General features: G+C 39.8%; 2 protein-coding genes across 2 annotated transcripts in view; both read left to right on the forward strand.

Annotated features, from left to right (window-relative positions):
- LOC138050040 (sentrin-specific protease 7-like) overlaps positions 1-23,654 on the forward strand; it is a 124,615-nt gene that overhangs the window by 23,252 nt on the left and 77,709 nt on the right. The window lies entirely within an intron of this gene.
- On the forward strand, positions 1,278-3,404 carry LOC138048652 (uncharacterized). Its single transcript, XM_068894807.1, has 3 exons — positions 1,278-1,758; positions 2,369-2,638; positions 3,004-3,404. The coding sequence occupies exons 1-3, from the start codon at positions 1,278-1,280 to the stop codon at positions 3,402-3,404; spliced, it is 1,152 nt and encodes a 383-aa protein (XP_068750908.1).

Consider the following 23,654-nt stretch of genomic DNA (forward strand, 5'->3'; position numbering starts at 1 on the left):
TTTAAACAGCCATACGCTCAACCTATTGTGACCATGCCAGTGCGCATGCCTTCTTGCACGTCGACGGAATCTCGCACGTTCCTTGCTCACCCACGCGAGCCCCTGCATGTTATCCCATCTCGTCTGGCTTCTCCTTTCGTCCTACCGCTTCCACGCCCGAATCCACAGCTCCAGGACCCACGAACCTATCCACTCTTCCAGTTTTCTCTTCGCACCCACGTACGTACGTTCCCTGCATTTGTCAGTGAAGATTCTGTTTCCCCACCTCTGATTTCTAATATTAATTCTGTTCCTGTGGCTTCCCCACACGTTTCCACTCTGCCAGCATCGAACGCTCCTGAGCGGCTTCATGCTGTCCCCAATTGGCTTCACCTCAGGCGCCCCACCACTTCCGAGTTTGTAACCAGGCGGTCCTCCTCAGCTCCAGTTTTCCAACACAATACTCAAGCCTCCGGTCCTATTGACTCAAGTTGTCAAGGACCTACCTTTGGCAATTACGATTCCTATGCATCAGCACCGTTTGTTCGCGAGAGTGCACCACTGAGGGGTGACGGTTTTATTGCTTCCATTGCCTCTGCCATGGGAGGGATAACTACTGGACACGGTCTGCCGCCCCTCCAAGTATTGACGATTGATGGTTCACCTGCAGTGTCTCCCTTATTTAGACAAAGATTCTACCAGTTGGTTGAGACTAAGGCGTTGGATGAACAGACTAAGATGGCCCGCTTGCTCCAGTTTCTTGAAGGCTCCGCCCTCCATGCGGTACAAAGATATGAAGCCGTTCCTGGTGGGCTGAAGAAGGCACTAAGTGTTCTGCAGAACCGTTTCGGCCAGCCCTTTAAGATCATGAAAGCCCGTATTGATGCCTTGACAAAGGGTCCCGCCATCGCCCCTCAAGATAAAGAAAGCTTTGCCGACACGGCTCTAGTCATGTACGACACCCTTGCATCAATGAACTGCCTTACCGAAATGAATGCCAGCAACCTCGAGAAAGTAATCCTAAGGCTACCCAGATGGCTGCAAGACAGGTTTCGTGAGCATCTTGTGAAGTTGCAGAAGCAAGGAATAATCATGCCCACCTTCTTAGATGTTGTCAAGTTCCTCAATGACCGAGCCGAGGTTGCCAATCATCCATTTTTCACGGAAAATTCATACGAGACGAGACTTCCACGGAGACTTGAGGATAGAAGCAAACTGCATGTACGTCACCTGAGCACGCTCACACAAAAGTTTCCGGGGCAGACGTCAAACCCGACACCAGCAAGGCCATGAGGACTATGAAATGCATGCAGTGTTCCCAAAGTCATCCGCTCTACCGTTGTGATGCTTTCAAGTCGAAGTCGGTTGAACAAAGAAGGGAATTCGTTTTCAAGAAAAACATCTGCTTCAACTGCGTTAATTCAAGAGACCACCTGGCAAAGTCATGTACTTCTACCAATCGTTGTAAGGTACCAGGATGTGGAAAGCCTCACCACTCACTCCTCCACCAATCAAGCCTTAGTCGTCCTGATCATCAATCCCATCTTACTGAGAGTACATCTACTCCTGCTATCCCCACTAGCTCACTAAGCGACCCATCTGTACCAACAGCGTCTGTCAACACGTCTGTGGCCGAGTCTCCTGAAATATTCCTACAGATTATTCCCCTGAGAGTCATTGGTAAGAATGGAAGACATACGACAACATATGCACTCATCGATTCTGCGTCAGATGTAACCTTGATAGATCCATCACTAGTCCAACAGCCTGGCATTGAAGGTGAGGAGGGTTAATTCTCCATCTCTACAGTCAACCAGCGAGAGAAACAAGAAACGGGTTTGAGAGTTGACTTCATGATTTCATCAGTTGACGGCCAGCGATCCGATTATGTCACAGTGCGAAATGCATGGGCTCTTCGAGACCTCACAATCTCACTAAAGCATATGTCTGCTGGCATGGAAACGACTCGTTGGACCCACCTTCAATACGTACCATTCCATGACGTCGAGAGGAGGAAGGTGTCTATTCTTATCGGAACTGGTATCCAAGAAGCCTTCATTCCTCTAGAAGTCCGAAGAGGTAAACCTAACGAGCCCTTCGCAATACAATCTTGTCTTGGATGGAGCGTCCTTAGTGGTTCCCTTTGTGCCGCCAATAAACACCTATTCAATCTGAATTTCGTATCAGCTGAAGATACGTCCCTCAGCCGTCAACTGGAAGAATTTTGGCGAGTTGAGCCTTGTGGAACTCTGAAAGAAACATATCGCACAATGTCGGTGGAAGATCACAAGGCGCTAAAGATAATCAACAACATCATCTCGTTTGCCGATGGTCATTACCAGATGGGACTTCTTTGGAAGCATGAGGACCTTCATCTTCCGTTTAACAGATCTCAAAGCCTTAAAAGGAAGATTCGGTCGAAGTCCTGAGCTTGAAACGAAGTATCGATCCGTCGTAAATGACTACGTTGCGAAAGGATACGCAAAACAATTAAGCAAAGAAGAAGCCTCCTCCAAGTCCAAGATTACATGGTACCTGCCTCACCATCCAGTGTTCAATATAAACAAACCCAATAAGATCCGGGTGGTATTTGATGCTGCCGCCAAGTTCAATGGAACATCACTGAACGATCGACTGTCCAGACCTGACGAACAATCTGGTAGGAGTACTCATTCGCTTCCTACAGGAGAAGATTGCGTTCAATGCCGACATAGAGGCGATGTTTCATCAAGTTAAAAGTTCTAACCAAAGATGCAGATGCCTTGAGGTTCCTGTGGTAGTATGATTCCCTGGACCAGCAACCAGACGACTATCAGATGCTCGTCCATATTTGTGGTGCAACTTCTTCCCATCGTTGCGCCAATAAGGCACTGAAACAGACGGCAGAAGATAACAAAACTCGTCTTAGTCCCGAAGCTGTCAAGACAATCCAGAGGAATTTCTGTGTTGACGATCTGTTGAAGACTGTGGCAACTACGGAGTCAGCGATTACGTAAGCAAACCAGCTTGTAAGTGTCTTGAAAGAAAGTGGATTCCATCTTACGAAGTTTACAAGCAACAGCGACAGGGTTCTCAGAGCCTTCCCTCAAGAGGAGTTACCAAATCCGTCCATCAACCTCGACCTTGACGAACTCTCCATCGGACGGACTCTGGGCTTCCACTGGGATGCGCTATCTGATAACCTTCAAGTCAAGGGTACTTCTACTAACAAACCTCCAACCAAACGTGGCATTCTGTCCACTGTCAGCTCATTGTTTGACCCTCTTGGTTTTCTCGGTCCATTTCTTCTTCCGGTCAAAGTTATTCTTCAGCAGCTATGGAGAATTGATGCTTCATGGGATCATCCGATACAAGGACCTCTCTTAGCTCAATGGAACAATTGGCTGAAGTCCATGTCATATGTTGCCAACTTGAAGATTCCGTGATGTTTTAAATCTTTCTCTGAAAGATCCATCTCAAACATCCAACTGCATTACTTTTCGGATGCGTCCACCCATGGATACGCGGCAGTCGGTTATTTACGGCTCCTTGACGATGCTGGAAACGTTCACTGCGCCTTTTTCATGGGAAAGACCCGGAATTCCCCTTTGAAGCAATGGTCTCTTCCCCGCTTGGAGCTGCAAGCGGCATCAGCAGCTGCTGATACGCGAAGAGCTAGACCTTCCCTTGGTTGGTGTAACGTTCTGGTCCGACTCCTTAACCACATACATAGCCAACGAAAGAAAACCCTTTAAGCCACTTGTAGCGAATCGAGTAAACGAGATTCGTGAAGTCTCTACGCCACAGCAATGGCGATATGTTCCAACATCGCTTAATCCAGCTGACGACGGATCGAGGGGAATGGAACTACACAAGCTGAATCTAAAATGCCGTTGATTATGCGGACCAAGTTTTCTCCTTTACCCGGAAGAAGAATGGCCATCCCTCAGCATCGGCTCAGTTTCTGAACATGATTCGGAAGTTCAACCAGAAAAATCTGTTATGTCCATCACCTAAGGATCATCATTAGACCAGTTACTAAGACGTTTTTCATCCTGGTCACGCCTGTTAACCATTGTTGCTTGGTTAGTTCGTTTCGTCAACTACTGAAAGGGGGTATAACTCTGCCTGAAATACGGTTATCAACCAGCAAGGTGGTGCAGCTAGTTCAGCGTCAAACCTTCTCTGACGACTTGGATTCATTGTCTGCAGGTCACCCAGTAAAGCGTCAAAGCAAACTTTGCACTCTTTCCCCAGTTCTCGTGGAGGGAACTTTGGGAGTCAGAGGCAGAATTCGCCATGCTGCTATTTCTTATCAAGCCGCCCGTTCTTAGCACCGTGCATTTAGAACGCTTGCATACAATAAAACCGTCTTGAAAATATTGCCTAAGATATTAGAAAATTTGCTTTAACATATGTCCTAAGAAAAGTTAATTCCATGCACGTGCTCATATACACAGTACAAATTGCATTCTTTTTAGTTGTGGTTTTGAAGGTTTTCTAATTTAGAAAATAAATAAAGTCAAGTACTAAGAAACAGCAACAAGGTTCACACTTGAGATTGGGCAAATTGAACCTAACATCTGTGTATCACTGGCATTTCTCACAAAGTAGACGCTCTTTGAGCGTAGACTGGCTTGCTCTTGGTATGTGTTTGTCCTCCTGAAAGTTTTGTACTCATTGCCAAACTTGAGAGAGGGGTTAGCTAGAGAGTTTTTCCAGGGACATGGTAGATGGAAGAGTACCACTGCCAAGGACGGATATGTTAAAGATAATATCGTTTCCAGGATTTCCGTTTCCAAGTGTTTGGGTCTTTAGCCTTTTGTAGTCAGACATTTTGAAGCCTTAACTTCGTCTTCTAGTTGTGGCTTTCATCCAATATTCACGCTTGTAATGTTACGACAGTAATAATAATAATAATAATAATAATAATAATAATAATAATAATAATAATAATAATAATAATAATAATAATAATACTACTAATAATAATAATAATAATCGCGGCTAATCGTCGTAGCAAAGTACAGCAACGACGCAGCTCAACAGGGTCGAACGGAAAGCATACGTTAAACCCTCTGGCAGCCGCTATACGGTCCATGTGTGACCTTGGAGGACAGCTTACAGCCATCTGAAATCAGCCGTATTTTGGTTTTTGCTGAAGGGAAAAAACCGGAGAACACGGAGAAAAACCCTCGAGGCACAGAAGATAACCAACAGAAACTCAACCCACTTATTGCGTCGGGTCCGGGAATCGAACTTGGGCCACAACCGTAACACGTAGTATAGTTAACTTGATCATTGATTTTCTGTGTAATCGATTTCAAAGAATCAAACTAGCAAAAGGTTGTTATTGCAAGTGGGGCCCAGTCCCTTCTGGGATACCGCAGGGTTACCAAATTGGGCCATGGCTTTTTGTATTGATGATAAATGATTTGGATGTAAACACTCCACATTTACGGAAATTTGTTGATGACACTACAGTATCCGAAGTCGTTCCGAAAGGGATTACCAATGAGGCACAGAGTATAGTTAATCAGGTTATTGAGTGGTCCCATGTGAACAGAGTGCAAATCAACCCTGATAAATGTAAGGAGCTCCGAATTTCATTTGCCCGGAGCCCAGTTGAACTGGATACGGTTGTTATCGATTCAAAAGAAGTAGAAGAAATTAAGTAGCGTCAAGTTATTGGGACTTGCTGTAAGTGCCAAACTAACATTGAAGAAGTAGTTAAGAAAGGTAGTAAACGATTATATTTCCTAGTACAGCTTGAACTCGCGAAATTACCGCCAACAGATCTAATTCTTTTCTACAATACGTGCGTAAGGTCCGTAATTGATTATGTTCAGGTATTTTATAACGACTTGCCGCGGTATCTCATCAACGAGCTCGTTCGAATTGAGAAAAAGGCGATCTCAATCATTATGCCTGGCACGACCTACAATAACGCATGCAAGATACATGGGGTTATACTAATGGTGTATCACATTGATAAATTATGTGAAAACCTTTTCCATAGCATTGCGTCCGATAAAGATCATAGGCTGGACAGCTTACTTCCGCCATTATATTATATATCATGGTTGTAAAATGTAATTAAGGTTTTATTAGAGCGGTTTTCAAATGAGTCTCGTAAAACCAAAACCAAAGTAATTACTTTGGCCAATCAAAAAGGACGGAGACAATTCAGTAAGCCAATCAAAACTCAAAGTAATTACACGTAGCCGACACAAAGCGCGGGAAAATGTGCACACGAGAGCCACGATTGGTTTTGGTTTCACTTCTGATTGGTTGAAAAAGTGTTGCCAAAACTTTGAACCAGTAACTGAGTGAAGTAATGCAAAACCAAAGTAATTTGCTAATTACTTTCGACACTCAATTGAAAACCGCTCTATAATCCTTATTGTTTTCTAGATCTCTTTTAGAATAATTAGCATCTATGTTATACTTTTATTATTGTAATTTTTTATAAATTTTAGTATATAAACAATTGCGTAATTCAGTCTATGGGCTGCAATTTGATTTTAATAAACACCTAGGTTACTTTACTTTCATATATTTCGTTGGTGATTTAATAAAAAAGCCACTGATTGGTGGCCGAATAATGCCAACGTTTTTGTAGTTGTCTTTTTTTCCGGATTTCGATCTCTTAGCAAACTGGTGAGATCACAAAATGCACAGCTTTCATTATTTATCAAGACCGGAGAGAAATATCGACATAAATAAAATCATTACTCGAAAGTTCTGGCTAATTAAGAATTCCTTGGATATCTTGCCATTTCCAATACTTGAAAAGTGACGACCGTTTGTGTCAGTAACGATCAACTTGTTTCTTATTGTTGTTATGATTAATTAAATGTGCTTCTTCATCACAAAAAATGGGGATGCCACGCAAGGTCAAATAAGGGTCTAGATTACGTTGTATTAAAAACAAAACAAACAAAAATTTGGAATGATATTTAATTAAAGGCCAACGTCCAAATACAAATTCATTGAGGAGTTGAGAGAATTATCAATTAGTGTTGGTATTTAATTTAGACAGCCATGAGTGACTTATTAAGTGTCATTGTCTGAGAAAGTGTTCCAGGGGCCAAAAGTTGTGGTCAACCGATTTGGCTGAAACTTGGCAAAGAAGTTTGGTATAATGAGATATTTCAAAAGTCACTTTGGCTCACTTCTCTGAGTTTTAGTTTTGGAGTTACAGAGGGGGTCTCATTTTTTGCCCTTTGAGCACCAAAAATTCAGCCTTCCAGGGGGCATTTTGAAAGTGTGATAAGACCCCACTGGTAAATTGTGCTGCCAAATGAATTTGACCATGAACCCTACTATAATAGAGCTTTCAGTTCATGCATGTAACTTTGTCCTCAAGGTATTTCACAGAGAGGAGCCTGGGGCTAGAATTTGGCCAAAATTGATGTTAAAATTATAACCCAAAATAGCCATTTTTCAAAATTTCACTATATTCACCTGCCTTCTTGCATAACTTCCAAACCTATACCACTGTTTACTTTAGTCACCCAGTTATCAAAATCAGTTGAGAAAAATTTGGCTTATTATGGTTTATTGAAGTTTTTGGAACAAACACTTCATGCCCCTCTAAGGCGATGCAAAATGGAATTTTGAGCCTAATTCAGGCCATAAATAAACCAAATTGTTGACAAAAAGCCCTTATTCTGTATTTGGTAGGTGAAAATGAATTGTTAAAGCCAAATCAGTTTCGTTGTTTAGAAATAACACCGATTCTTACCTTAAAATTCATCTAAAACGGGCCTTTGATTAGCTCAACACACACACATAATTTAGCAAATCAAAGGTGATTTTATTCTTTGAAAACCTAGTAACCACCAAAGAACACAAATGACAATGTTCTGATGTACATATAACAATCTTTTTACAAGATGCTTAAATTTTTCTTTGATTTATAGTCGTAAGTTTCATGTCATATTTCCAAGCATGGAAAGTCTCCATATTTTGTCAGGCCCATTATTTTATATTTTTACCATTTAAATTTAGCTTATCAAAAGGTTCGTTAACGTATAATCTTCCTCTGACCTTGTAATAGCCTGAATAGTTGTTTTTAATACCCATCAGCAAAGGAGCATGACCATACATACGTAGATTACACAGACATATACAAGCTTCAGTGAGCAGTATCCAGGTGAACTGTGATTTTCCGAGTCCATTAGAGCTGAAAAAATGAAACCAGCCATCCACGGTTAGGAGAGCTGGATATCAAAAAGCTTGTTTTGCTTTTAAAATGAAAATAACCTAAAAAAAGCCTTGCATTGAGATGATGCACTTGTTACTACATCAAGCTAGCTGGCCCGCCATTTTGGACTTGAAGAGTGTGGGTACTGGACCGAGTTCCCGTCCAATCCTTCTCCCGTTTCGCGGGAATTTTTTCTGTTTTTCATCACGTGTGTTCGCAATTCTAGCAAGTGATCTGTTTTAGGATAATTTTTGATGGCACTTTATTCCTTTGAAGGGGTAAATGACCAGTGCAGTGTCACGTCATGGGCTGTGCAAGAAACAGGAATGCTTCCTTTGTTTTCTTGCGATAGTGACATGACTGCATGATTAAAGCACAAGTAGAAGAGTTCAGGTGTGTCCGGGGAAGAAGAGGAAGAACAGGTGCTTTAAAGTATCAGTTAGGGATCATATACGCTCCCAAATGATTTTTATTATAGTTTACGAGACTCTTTTGCTTGAAGAAAGACAAAGATATATAATTTTGTTTGTTCGCATGGTTGATTGGATTGATTCCCATGTTAATTTCCTGGGTCCTTACGAAGGGGACTAAACATTCAACAAACTCATCGCAGCAATATATATATATATATATATATATATATATATATATATATAACAATAACAATAATAGAAATAACTTGAAGGCTGTTTTTTGTCTGCTCGAGCTGTTTGTTTAAATTCCGCTTGTCAAGTTTGGCAATGCACAATTCGAACGAGCTTGCATTGAAACTCCACCGGTCTCCTTTATTTGCCTGTTTCGTCGAAGACAAGTCAACTTAGAATAGGCTTAGCTACATAATTCCGCAGGAATTGTTTTGGGAATTTTAGACACGAAAAAGAGTTTTAGAAAATCTCAAGAAAATTAGAAAAAAATTGACAAATACTCGAACTGAAATAGCAGTATATATAAGAGAATACTGAACAGCAACATTTCACAGGCAGAAACGTTTAAAAAACGTTTTTATTTTTCTGTATTCCTACCAACCAAGAGAGGGCTCAGTCCACCCACATGCTACAACAGTGTCTAGAGTACTGTTCACTGAGCACAACAAATCAGCAGTTTTCAGAGTCATCTACACTACAACTAATCAGCGGTTATTCACCAAAAGAGGCTCTTGCTATCAAAAAAGAATAAAAATTTTGTTAGTTTTTTCAGGGAATTTTAGAGAGTTTTAGCAGATAACACTCTTATTTAGGTATATTTTTTCATTATTCTTTTAATTGAATAGTTAACATTATTTTAAACCATTTGGTTAATTAAATAATGAAACATTTTTTCTACAAATATACCCAAATCGTCCGTGCTCTTCCAGAACGATTCAGAGTCAGTTCCCCCTCAAGTACGACATATGTGTGTTCATTGCCTATGTATTATTCCAAGCAAATCCAATAATATCAACTAATTCAATCGATTTTGCGACGACGTTTTAGTGACATTTTCTCCCTGAAAATGTCAATTTCGTCGAAAAACTTAGATGCAGCGTGTTTGAGTGTCAAGTATTTATGAGTCAATGAGTCAATGAGTCAATGAGTCAACGAGTTAGTGCAGTTAATTAAACTATAAAATGAAAGCTAAAATTTCAGAGAGTGCTTAGGCCTAATCACTGAAACGAGGGCTTAGGCTTAATCAACAAATTATTACTGGGTTGCCAGTATGACAAACCCAGTCGAGGTCTGCGTTTAGTTTGTTTGTTTTCTTTTTTTTCTTTTTTTCTTTTTTTTTTTTCCGTGTCGGTAAACGTCTTGCCTGTCACTCCCCTGCTAAGTGGTGTCTCTGTGCATAGAGCCTTCTACGCGTATTTTCTTAGGATCGAGAGGGTAGTGGGAAATGCGTATATTTCTCTGGTGGACACAGTAGAACGATTAACTTAACCGGCAATGGCGTCGAAAGTCATGTAACGCGAATGGCGTTTTAGTGGATCTTTGAACAAAGTATACCCTTATGAAGCTCAATAATGGCAAGTCATTTGGATACTGAACAAGACAGGCGGTGGAATCTTAAAAGCGACGAGTAATGGACTTCGACAACAATCTGTCGCCCGTCGAGCCGAAATCAAAGTGAGCTGCATTTCTAAGATTTTGCCAAGTGTGCTGTTATGTAGAAAACTGAAACCAAATGGAAAATTCTCTGGTAACTTATGGGTTCAACCAGGAGCCCATCTGGTTCAACAAAGACAGAGAACGAATCGAACACCTTAAGTGAATCTGTGATCAACTCTGTACAGTCTTCAGGTAAAAAAAAAATTGGAAATGTGACAGCCAAGAATTATTTGAAAGAAAGCTTGTCGTCTATTTTGTGCTTCATTATTCAAGGAAAAGGTTCTTCATGGAAACGGTTTGATCCTGAAATTTTAGTTTGTTTTTTAGTTTTAGTTTGTTTTTTCACGCATGTAATGACATAGGAAGGGGTTTTTGCCTCTAATAGCAAATATGTTGTTTGTTTCAAAAAATTGTTCGCTGGAAAAGGTGGCCTTTATGAATTCATCATGTTTTATGATATGTGTGCTGGATAGTTTTTATGGCAATGGTAAAGCATTTTCTTGTTATTCAAGGAAAAGGTTCTTCAGGAAAGGGTTTGAACCTGAAGTACATGGTAATTTGACACGATTGAGTTTCTTGTCTTCACGCACGCAATGAAATAGGAAGAGGTTTTCGCCTCTAAGAGCAAATATGTTGTTTGTTTCAATAAATTTTTCGCTGGAAAAGGATTCTGTGGTATTTTCTGCCTTTGTGAATTATAATATCGTGTTGTGTATTGAATTTTCGAGCTTAAGGTTGAAATGTGATATGGGAGAATTTTTTTAGTATTGCTCTGTAAGCAGGAAGGGTTCACAGGCCTGTTCAACAAAATGAGCCCCAAAATCAGTGAAAAATTGTGACGCAGATGAATAATAAAGTAGCTGCTATTTCCAAAATGATGGAATTACCTGGTGATAAATAACGTCGTACGCGTCTTGGAGAGTAAATTTTGACTTTGCATAAACAAATTGTCAACCTCAACAGTTGGGCGATTGTGATCTTTGGTTTGACTTCGCTCATTTCATTGTCAAACTTTATAACACTTGACAGAAAAAGAAACTTACAAAAACCCGGTATCTTGCCATCATTTGACAGAGATGCTTCACTGTTTGGCGAGTAAATATGCGGCGGTAACTTAATCACGGCGCCCGCTGAATTCCGGCCATGTCACTTTCGATTTTGCGATTTATTTGAACGTAGCAAAAATCTCCCAAAATGTTTGTCGCTGATCGTAACTTTTTATATTCTATATTCACGGTTCAAAATTAATGTTGTTTTCATGTCGTAAATATTTTATTCTCAATCGACCGTCCCGGAAACTTCCTTGTGCGCTTTCTAAAAACTGTGTATCAATAGTTATTTCCTTTTGCATCAATATTTGGTTTGCATAAAGCAAGCTAACAAAATCTGTACCTTGCTGAGTTTGCATTTGTTAGCGTTAATAGTATTTTCGGTCCGATGCTTCTGTTTTAAGAGGGGTATATTGTTTTGGTCTCCCATCCTGATTCTAACCCCGCCGAAGAGGGCTTAACTTCAGTGAACTTTAGTATTAGAAAGCTCTCAGATGCTTAGAGGGCACGCTTAAACTTGTGGTGAAAAGAAGTTGTGAGGGAGTTGAAAATTATCAGCATGTCAGCCCAGAAGCCAATGTCTCTCACTTCTCTTTTATTTGTTATTCTTCAGAGCCTGGAATGTTGTAGTTCAATACCACACAATTGAGTGCCTTCTGATTTTCTGTAACATGTACCACAGGCAACCCAGTGTATGCTTCAGGGAATCATCTCGTTGCTATATTGACTGTGAGTCTCATTGACTCATGACTCATGACTCATTGACTCATTTGACTCATAAAACATGCGTTCTCAGCATGTTTGCAAATATCTTTGACGAAAAGGGTAAATAATGCAAACCGGTAACTGAATTGTGCATTGCATGATAAGCGTGTACACGTGACAAGCTTAATGTAAAAAAGCAGCTCGAGCAGACAAAAAACAGCCTTCAAGTTATTCTTATCGTACTTTTCTTTTCCGATGAATGTTTAGTGCTCTTCCTAAGGACCCAGGATATTAACATGCGAATCAATCAACGATAAACAAACAATTTGAGACGACAATATCGTAATTTACATATCGTCGTCTCTAAATCTCTTTTCAGTCAGAAGAGTCCCCTAGATCACGATAAAAATCATTTGGGAGCGTATATGATCCCTAACTGATACTTTAAAGCACCTGTAGCTTTGGCATCACCAGTTCTTCCTCTTCTTCCCCGGACACACCTGAACTCTTCTACTTGTGCTTTAATCATGCAGTCATGTCACTATCGCAAGACAACAAAGGAAGCATTCCTGTTTCTTGCACAGCCCATGACGTGACACTGCACTGGTCATTTACCCCTTCAAAGGAATAAAGTGCCATCAAAAATTATCCTGAAACAGATCACTTTCTAAAATTGCGAACACACGTGATGAAAAACAGAAAAAATTCCCGCGAAACGGGAGAAGGATTGGACGGGAACTCGGTCCAGTCCCCACACTCTTCAAGTCCAAAATGGCGGGCCAGCTAGCTTGATGTAGTAACAAGTGCATCATCTCAATGCAAGGCTTTTTTTAGGTTATTTTCATTTTAAAAGCAAAACAAGCTTTTTGATATCCAGCTCTCCTAACCGTGGATGGCTGGTTTCATTTTTTCAGCTCTAATGGACTCGGAAAATCACAGTTCACCTTGGATACTGCTCAATGAAGCTCGTATATGTCTGTGTAATCTACGTATGTAAGGTCATGCTCCTTTGCTGATGGGTATTAAAAACAACTATTCAGGCTATTACAAGGTCAGAGGAAGATTATACGTTAACGAACCTTTTGATAAGCTAAATTTAAATGGTAAAATATAAAAATAATGGGCCTGACAAAATATGGAGACTTTCCATGCTTGGAGTAATGCTTGGAAATATGACATGAAACTGACGACTATAAATCAAAGAAAAATTTAAGCATCTTGTAAATAGATTGTTATATGCACATCAGAACATTGTCATTTGTGTTCTTCGGTGGTTACTAGGTTTTCAAAGATAAAATCACCTTTGATTTGCTAAATTATGCGTTTGTTGCGCTAATCAGAGGCCCGTTTTAGATCAATTTTAAGGTAAGAATCGGTGTTATTTCTAAACAACGAAACTGATTTGGCTTTAACAATTCATTTTCACCTACCAAATACAGAATAAGGGCTTTTTGTCAACAATTTGGTTTATTTATGGCCTGAATTAGGCTCAAAATTCCATTTTGCATCGCCTTAGAGGGGCATGAAGTGTTTGTTCCAAAAATTCAATAAACCATAATAAGCCAAATTTTTCTCAACTGATTTTGATAACTGGGTGACTAAAGTAAACAGTGGTATAGGTTTGGAAGTTATGCAAGAAGGCAGGTGAATATAGTGAAATTTTGAAAAATGGCTATTTTGGGTATTAATTTTAACATCAATTTTGACCAAAGTCTAGCCCGAGGCTCCTCTCTGTGAAATACCTTGAGGACAAAGTTACATGCATGAACTGAAAGCTCTATTATAGTAGAGTTCATGGTCAAATTCATTTGGCAGCACAATTTACCAGTGGGGTCTTATCACACTTTCAAAATGCCCCCTGGAAGACTGAATTTTTGGTGCTCAAAGGGCAAAAATGAGACCCCCCCCCCCCCCCCCCCCTGTAACTCCAAAAATAAAACTCAGAGAAGTGAGCCAAAGTGGCTTTTGAAATATCTCATTATACCCAACTTCTGTGCCAAGTTCCAGCCAAATCGGTTGACCACAACTTTTGGCCCTTGGAACACTTTCTCAGACAATGACACTTAAGTAACTCACACAAATCTATATGCAGTGACCAGGTGCATATCTTTATATATTTTTGACAGTTTATTTGGAGCAATAAAATTACAGATAGTGAAGACATGAAAGTCATGAAAACATCTTTTCTGGGAGTTCAGTTGTTTTATTGTTATGAAGATTTATTATACTTGATCCGTGAGCGGGCAAGATGAACCCAATCCCTTGAAATTGGCTATCCGAGCAGGCAAGATGGAGCTAATTTGCCCGCTTGGAATTTCTCCTTTGGTCCCAAAAAATCAAATATCATTTTTGGTGTTTTACCCCATATAATAATCCTTTACTGACCAAGCTTGTTTGGTCAAGATGGCTGGACATTGGCCTCGTTGTTCTGCGTTCTGCGTGTTTATGGACCTCGACCATAAACACGCAGAAAAAAAAGAATGGCCAATATCCAGCCATCTTGACCTCGCGCTTGGTCAATAACATGAAAGCATGGAAAGTAATGTATAAGGAACCTTCTGCAAGGCTAAGTAAAGGTAGGTGGAACGTCAAATCAAAGAGAAACGCAGGACAGTTTGCTAGTTTTAAAGACAACCAAAGGCAATAAAAAGTGATTATAATAATGAGGATAATGATGATTATGATTATGATAATAACAATAATAATAATAATAATAATAATAATAATAATAATAATTATAATAATAATAATGATAATAATAATAATAATATGGGTGACAAATTACTCCTTTATTTTGGCGCGAGATTTCAGCGTTAATTTATAATTTCACATGTGAACTTACATTGTTGCCATGGCAACTTTTCATATAGTGCTGAAATGGCGTCCAGGTTTGAAAATTAAGAAGTAATTTGTCACCATGTTATTAATAGCTAATCAAATGGTATACCCGTGGAGTTAGGGAATAATTTCACTTGCGTTTTGTCCAAAATCAAGTAATTTCCTTCGCCTAAAGGGTCGGGAAATTATTTGAATTTGGACAAAACGCGGGTGAAATTATTCCCTGATTCCGAATAATACGCGGGAACAATTCACAATTTGAGTTGTTGTTTTTTTTTTTTTTCATTTTTATTTTGGTTTTTTTCTTTTTTTAATGAAACTTTCAAAGAAATTTCCTAGATCAATGCTGGAGAAATTATTTCTATAAACTGTATTTGGTTATGGAAAAAACCTTCATTCTTCTGTGATAAACGTTTACCATATTTTGAGTACTCTCGATTTCATATTATCATCATTATCATAATCATCGTTATTATTATTATTATTACTATCATTATTATTATCGTTATCATTATGATCTTTGTTATTATTATTTATTATTATTATTATTATTATTATTATTATTGTTATTAGTATGGGTGGTAATCAAACGGTGACGCGTGAAATTAGTAGACATTTTTGATAATCTGAGAGGTCTCCAATTCGGAGACGTGCTGTTTGGGAAATATAAAATCATTACTCAAACCTACAAATTTCGAATTCCTTCTTCAAAGGGTTATCAATTACTGCTGAGATTTCATTAAAACAGATGTGAGTCACTTATTAACTAACTCAAACGAATCTCTGAAAGTGACTAAGCTATGGTATATAATTGTGTGACAGTTTATGCGGAATAGCAGTTGTAGACTTGTGAGTCCTGAGAACATCGTTTCTGGGAGTTGAGTTATTTTATTGTGATAGGGAGATATAGAAATAAAAGTAAAAGAAACCTTCAAAGATTAGTTAACATAGCACCAACTACTTCCCAGATCCCATTCAAACGGGTGTGTGAGTCACTTAGTATAACTGGAGCGACCAGGGGCATAGCGATATATTTTTGAACGATTAGTTGGGGCACTATACTTACAGCCATTGCAGACTTGTGAGCCCTGAGAACACCTTTTCTGGGACTTCACTTATTTCATTGTTATCAAGCCATCTAGAAATAAATCCATGGAAAGCAATGCATAAGGAAAGTTTGCAAAGTACGTTTGTTAAGGTAGTTCTAATTTATCTAAATACTACTTTGAAAGGCATTCTTGGCAACATTGCAAAACTCTATTTGAGCGAGATTAGGTTATTCAAAAGTATTAACGTATAAATTTCACCATGTATTTTAAGCAAATTTATTAATGACTAACACAGATTCATTAATGTATGAAATGTCTACAAAGGATCTCTATAATGATATACGAAGACCTTGGTATATATTCTAATTATTCAAAAGGTCATCCATCTGAAATACCAACTGGAAGAAACAAAAAATGTTTCATGTAACAGGAATGTTTCATTTCTCAATTAATTGCTAGTCTTAAAAAAAAAAAAAGAATCTGAAAATCTAAAACAAAATGCAAGGAAACAATGATATGAAATCAACAGTACTAAAATCAAGGTAAACGTTTCTCACGGAAGATTGAAGGTTTTTCAATCGAGTTCGTTCGCAAAAGGCGTAAGGACTCTCCTTTAATGAAACCCTTTTTAACGCTGAGAGGGTGGCATGAAGACAAATGCGTGTACTGGAACATTTCTATAGCTTTAAAATAAGTTTGGACATCAAGTGTTTTGTTTAAGGTGAAGCGAGGTCCTTTAAAGACTTCGACATTTCGCAAGTAAATTTGATCGTGGGGTGGAATTGGATAGCAAAATTAACAAAGCTGTTAATCTCGTGTTTGCTTATGGTCCACACTGAAAAAATGCCATCAATGAATCTTTTCCAGATGATAGGTTTATTAGGGCTGGATAAAAGTAGTTCTTTCTCGATGTGAGCCATAAAGATGACTGAGAAAGCTACTGCCATATTTTAATGCCCATTTCTATAACGTGGGTCTGTAAATAGTTTTCGCCATGGAATTTGAAGGAGTTTTCCTTAAGAATCGGTTTCACGAGGTTCCCAAGACTGGATGCAGGGATGGGTGGATTTGACTGATCGCTAGTGTTCTTCATAAGATTGGCAGATGACCTCAATTCCCTCTTCCTGTGGGATGTTGGTATATAGTGAACAGACCTCGTGTGTAGCAAATTATTATTGCGTTGTCTGGAAGTTGCGTGTTTTCAATGAACCGGACAAAGTCTGTGGTGTGTTTGATATATTACTCTTTTTTCTTAGCAATTGGTTGTAAAAGCGAATCGATGAAGTTTGAAATACGTTCTGTAGGGCCATCACTACCGGAAACTATCGGTCTGCCGACTGGGTTTGCTTTATGTATTTTTGTCAGTGTATAGAATTCCGGTATTCTGGGGTGGGTTCTGACCTTGATTGAGCCATTTGAAAGTCATTGCGTCAATATGGTTGTTTGTATACAGTGCATTGACTATGTTGCTGACCTTCTTGGCCGTCGAGGACACTATAGGATCTTGCAGAGGGGTGTAAAAGTTTGTGTCAGACTTGTTCGTTGCCCTCTCGGATTCTGTCTTGCGTATCCATGACGACTGTTGTAGTCCCCTTATCAGTTTTTTAATGTTCACCTTTTTATTTGCGTGTAATGCGGATATTGCCTGTCGTTCTTGTGCTGACAAATTGCCTGTAGCATTGCTAAGGAATATTGAAGCACTTTCTAGTTTAGTGCGTTCCAGGTAGCTTTCAAGTGCCACAGAAGGTTGTAGTGGTGGTTGCCACGTTGATTTGACATGGGACGGGTGAGGGTTGCTTCCGTGGTCAGCAAAGTGGTATTTTAAGCGCATGTTTCTGGTGAAGTTGTTCAAGTCTTTTAAAAGACTTTTGTATGATATTGGTTTCGGGGAAGTGGGAATAAATTTCAAGCCCTTTGATAGCAAATTTTTGTCATTTTCAGTAAGAGATATATTCAATAGATTTTTGATGAATCTATCGTTATTTCTTTTGTACTGATTTTTATTTGCTTTGCGTTTGAGAAGTCGCTTTTTATTTTTTCTGAGGTATCGCACAGGGTTGGCGCTGTAGTAGTCAGTGAAAGAGACGTTTGGATTAGTTTCAACTCTTGTTTTATTTTTGTTCTTAGAAAATACATTCATGAGAACACTGAGTTCGTTCACCTTAATAGTGCTCAGTTCCTTTTTTTTTTCTTTTGGCTGCTTCTGGCTTGTCGCCGTTTTTTTTCTTGCTGAGGTTGGTCCTGGATAGAGATCGGCTAGATTCTCCTCTCGGCGTTTTCTCGCCTGGACGCGTCCGGTAACATTTGGTCCAGCTGTTATTTGAGACTAGAAATTGTCTCAGGGTCTGCGCTGGAGTTCTTTTATTGCTGCTGGATCAGGATCTGGAGAAGTTCTTGTTCTGCTTTTTGGCAGATTTTGTTGAACGCCATACTGAACTGCTTGTCGGGCCTGTCGGGCCTTGGCCGGTACTGGAGACCCACTGGACAGGATTTCCTGTCGACGACATCTTTAAGGACAGACAGCGATCGTAGGCTTTTTGCGCGTCTGGTTTCGAGTGAAGTAGTTCTGTTCCTCAGCCGGTTGAAACCCTCGGTCTGTTAAGTACGCTTGGGGGCTGGTGCTGGCTGCGAGGAAGGTATTTCTTCTTCTGAGTCGGAGAATATCCGCTTGGCTGGGGACTTCATCGGAGAGATTAATGGTGGTGCCTGGCTGTCTCTCATTTCTGCAAGGATCAGGGATTGCTCCGAGTACATGATCGTTCACGTTGGTGACGGTGTTTTTGATAGGTTTGCTGCAAAGGACGTTGTATCAGGTAACAAGACCGGTTTCGGAATACAGAGTGGATTTCTTCTTCAGTTGCGTGTTCTAATCGGTGAGAGCAGGTTTAGACCAAATCTTCGTTGAAAGTGCTTCTTTTATAGTCCTGTGGGTCGCGTCCGTCGTTTTAAGCGACCAATGAGATGACAAGGAATTTCGATCCGTTTCGCATCGTTTGGTCAACTGATCAATTAGAGCCAAGTGGTATGCAAATTTGAGAATCGAAAGTTGTCAACTCAGGTGCGTTGAATTGAAAACTCTTGTGATGAATCGCAACTGTTGAAATAACTTAAGTGGTTGAAATTGTCAACCAAGGTTGAGGAGTTCTGATTAGTACAGTGGCGGTGTAATTTTGTCAATAATTTAAAGTAGTTGTGGTATTGTTACCCTCCTTATATAACTCCGTTCAGTTTTTATAGACGAAAGAAATGGGGCTCCAACTTGAGGTGGTCTAAGAACTCGTGATCTTTCTATTTTGCGATTTTAATTAAGATATAGTGGGTGCGTCATTGTTTTGTAATGCTTTGTCGCGGAATGTTCTGGAAACCTGTGTGTTTTTGTTTGTCATTTGTTATTTATTTGTTTGAGCAGGTTGAAGTCTTGGCAGCTATTCAGCTGATGTGGACCTGCTATACCCACCCACCCATATACTCAGAGAGGACAGCCACATCACCGGGAACTTCATCCCCTACTCTTCTCGAATAATGTGTGGGTCCTTCAACGTCCCACAGAGAACTAATGAACATGGAAGATATTTGTGAGACGGGGCTTACAGTTTATAGTCCTTATCCGAGAAGACTTGAAAGTCTAACCGTTTGCAGATGTAATTACAAAGGCAGCACTCTCTCCTCGGTTATTTAAAGACCCTGAGTGTTGGTCCGGCAGGCGTCGAACTCACGACCTCCCTCACGGCAGCCTGGTGCTCAAGGTTTCCCAGAGTCTGCTAGGTTTAGATGGTTTCAAGTTTGAGAAGAAATTGATGCTTAACTAGAAAGTCCTTGATTGATTTGTCCTTCCTGTAAGAAAAAAGGCATGCTTATTAAATTCAGAATCATTTAACTTATATTACACACTAGAACCAAGAACCATTAACCATTTCACACCTTACTACATTACTTATCTATGTTACACCCTCCTCCCCCAGCCAAAAATAATAATAAATAATAATAATAATAATAATAATAATAATAATAATAATAACAACAACAACAGCTTTATTTACAGTGCGACCTAACAAAGTTTTCTTTTAAAACTGTCTGCCAATCAGGATGTGTGAATTTGATTGACAGTCACACCTTCTTGCAAAGTTCGCACAGTTGTAAGAGTCACCAGTTGTGCATCAAAGTGGCCTACTAATTCTTTGTATGGTCTGAAAGCAACTTAGCGATCTACCCTGTGTCCATGATTAAAATTTAGTTTAATGGAAGATCCGAAGTTTGCGACCCGTGATCAAAACCTAAAGGACTCTTTATCTGAAACTAATTGAGCGTTTTGTGTCGAGCCCACGTGAGATAAAGATATTTAATTTTGGGTTGACTCTGGCCCTCCGCGACTAATTGTATTTCTGCACACCCCGTCACCAATCTGAAGTGATTGTGGAACCCTAGAAGTTCTAGCGTGAACGTCAATTTCGCCTTACTTCGCGTAATCACCCATCTACTCGCCGAACTACAGGATTTATCCGCCTCGATTTGCAAGTGTATTCAATTCTTTTGAAACTATAAGCTACAAACAAATCAACGCAAAGGTTGACGGGAACATTAAGAAATTAAATTGAGCGGCACAAGGAAAGAAAACATAATAGAGCTAGCAGAAGGGTTGGTTATGGTGATCGCCTTAAGGAAGACCCACATTGAAAGTTAGGCGGCTTAGAAAGTTCTGCCTTGGCTTCCCCGACCCATGACACTAAACTAAACTGTTTTACCAACAGAACTCGAGGTTTGACTGGGACTGATTGGCTTCTTTTACCAGAGAATCTGTACCCGGATCATCCTCCAGAAATTTGTTACGAGACAGATTTTGTAGGCACAGCTTCAGTGTTTTAACTTCTTTATTCTGACGTGAAACTTCAGCACTCTGCCGTTGCCGGCAGCCAACTTTGTCATCAAACTACTAAAAACTGCTCTTGCTGAGCTGTGATTGGTTAATCAATGCATTTCCTACGAAGAACAAAGATGACAGCCTGGGCGTATGATTACGTGCCCCGGGCGTTGCACCTGAACTAGGCGAATGAGTGAGTGCCACAAAAAGTTACAAGTTTTTCCTTAGTGAAGCACTTTGGAGAGTAAGCTTTGGGTGCCAAATAGGCAGCTATAGCTGATCAAAGAGCTTAAAAATTTATACAAACGTGATTCTAAAACCCTCAGCAATACTTGTGCTAGACACTTCAATCTTCAAGAGGTACTTTATACCAACCCGTGCCGGCTAACCGCGGGAAAGCTAACGCTACAGATAACTACGCTAAGATAACTAACATGGTCGGTCTTACAAACTTGTCAGAAATAGCCGCTAAAACGGTCCTCGTGTTTCCAAACAACATCAGCGGAAATCTGGCTTTTTCCTAATGCATTCACTTAAATTAATTGCGAGGGACGAGGTTGTTTGCGACAATTAACTTGGTTTGCACGTTTCAATTTCGTATGTTCGTTCTTAGCATCATGCATTTAGAGCTCTGCATGCAATAACGTGATCTTGAAAATATTGATTCAAATATTTTAAAATATGCTTCAACGTATCCCCTAAATAAAGTTAATTGCACGTGCTAATACATACTGAGTGCAAATTACATTCCTTTTAACTGTGTTTTGGAAGGTTTTCTAATTTAGAAAATAAATAAAGTCAAACACTAAGAAACAGCAGCAACGTTCACCCTTGAAATTAGACGAATTGAACCTAAGATCAGTGTATAACTGGTATTTCTTACAAACTCAGGGTTCCCCAGAGCTCTTCTCTCCCTCAGTCAAGAGAAGAGCTCTGGGGTCGAGATTGACCAGACCGCTGTTATCTTTAGATGCCAATGAAGATTTACGATCGTGTGTAGTTACCATTCTCAGAGAATACAAAAGGATCAGGGTCAGAATCACAACTTCAGATAAGTTATACCAAGCCTCACAGTTCCACAGCACTAGAGCTGCTGCATTATCCGCAGCCAGTAATGCCTACGTTTCGGTAGATGAACAATTGAAAACAGCAGGTTGGTCTTCAGAATCCACCTTTTCCAGAGTTTATTAGAAGCCTCCACTTTAGAAGCCACTATTTGCACCTAGTGTGCAATTGATAACTGAAAATTCACTTAAGCGTAATGCGGCGCACAGGACAATAAAATTACAATACAATACAAGACATACTTAATTGACCGCTCCCCATAGAGGCTTTTCAGGCTTTTCAATAAACGAAACAACAGAACACAACAACAACAACTGTTAAGAATCCCAACTGGCCGGAGGCAAACCAGTTGGCTATTTACAAGTGCAGCTGGAAAGTTGAACCAAAGACTACCAGGAACAAATTCATTGAGTGGCCAGAGTGGGTCTTGAACCCGGGATCTCCGGATCTCAAGGCAAGCGCTGGGCCACACTGCCTCCTATAGTCCGATGTGTGGTTTTTCTTCTCTTACTGCACGTAGCTTGCTTCGAAATCTCATGGGATCTCTGGGCATGGAAGCGAGGTTCCTTTTTGCTCTTAGGTATTCAGGGGTCCTTACCTTACACGATTACGCGTTTACGTGAAATTGGCTTGAAATCACGTGCGATCGCGTAATTTGCTCATTCCTCCGTAATCTCACTTTTGCACTCTATTTTTAAACTACACAGATATTAGCGATATATCTTTTCGTAAGTACAATCTTTGAAAACCGTTCAAAACACACCATTCATATCGACGACGATTTATCATTGCTCTAAAAATGAGCGATCAGGCCTTGGATGCGCAGGGAGCATTGTACTGGTTTCAAATGTAAAGAACTAAAACTAAAACTAAAACTGGCCGATTGTAGTCCGTGATATATGTGTTACGAGACAGTCCATTTTGTAGCCACAGCTTCTATGTTTTAACTTCATTATTCTGGCTTGAAACTTCAGCACTCTGCCGTTGCCGGCAGCGAACTCTGTCATCAAAATGCTAAAAGTTTAAATATGCACTTGCTGAGCTGTGATTGGTTAATCAATACATTTCCTTCCAAGAATAAAGGACAACAAAGTAACAGCCTGAACGTATGACTAGGTGCCCAGGGCGTAGAACCTGAACTAGTCGAATAAGTGAGTGCTACAAGGTTCTCCTGAGTAAAGTACTTTCGAGAGTAAGCTTTCAGTGCCAAATACAGCTATAGCTGGTAAAAGAGTTTGAAAAGTTACAGAAACGTGATCATAAAACTCTCAGCAACAAAGGCGGGAAAGCAATAGTGGTACATACTTGGGGTAGACACTTCAGCTTAGATAAATGCGAGTTAATTAAATTGTTGGATTAACTGATAGCAGCGGAAACCGAAGTTTCCACGGTCCTTTACACCAACACGTGCTGGCTACCGCGGGAAAGCTAACCCTACAGATAACTAACATGGTCGGTCTTACAAACTCATCATCATTCGGCATTCCCCTAATGCATTTTTCTGTGAAAAAGTTACTTAAATTAACTTCTAGGGACGAGGTTGTTTGCGACACTTGACTTTGTTTGCACGCTTAAATTTCCTATCTTTCGTTCTTAGCACCGTGCATTTAGAACGCTTGCATACAAGAAAACCGTCTTGAAAATATTGCCTAAGATATTAGAAAATATGCTTTAGCATATGTCCTAAGTAAAGTTAATTCTATGCACGTGCTCATAAAAACAGTACAAATTGCATTCCTTTTATTTGTGGTTTTGAAGGTTTTCTAATTTAGAAATTGAATAAAGTCAAGCACTAAAAAACAGCAACAAGGTTCACACTTCAGATTGGGCAAATTGAACCTA

Source organism: Montipora capricornis, chromosome 5 (assembly GCF_036669925.1).
Source record: "Montipora capricornis isolate CH-2021 chromosome 5, ASM3666992v2, whole genome shotgun sequence".
In the NCBI taxonomy this organism is placed as follows: Eukaryota; Metazoa; Cnidaria; class Anthozoa; order Scleractinia; family Acroporidae; genus Montipora; species Montipora capricornis.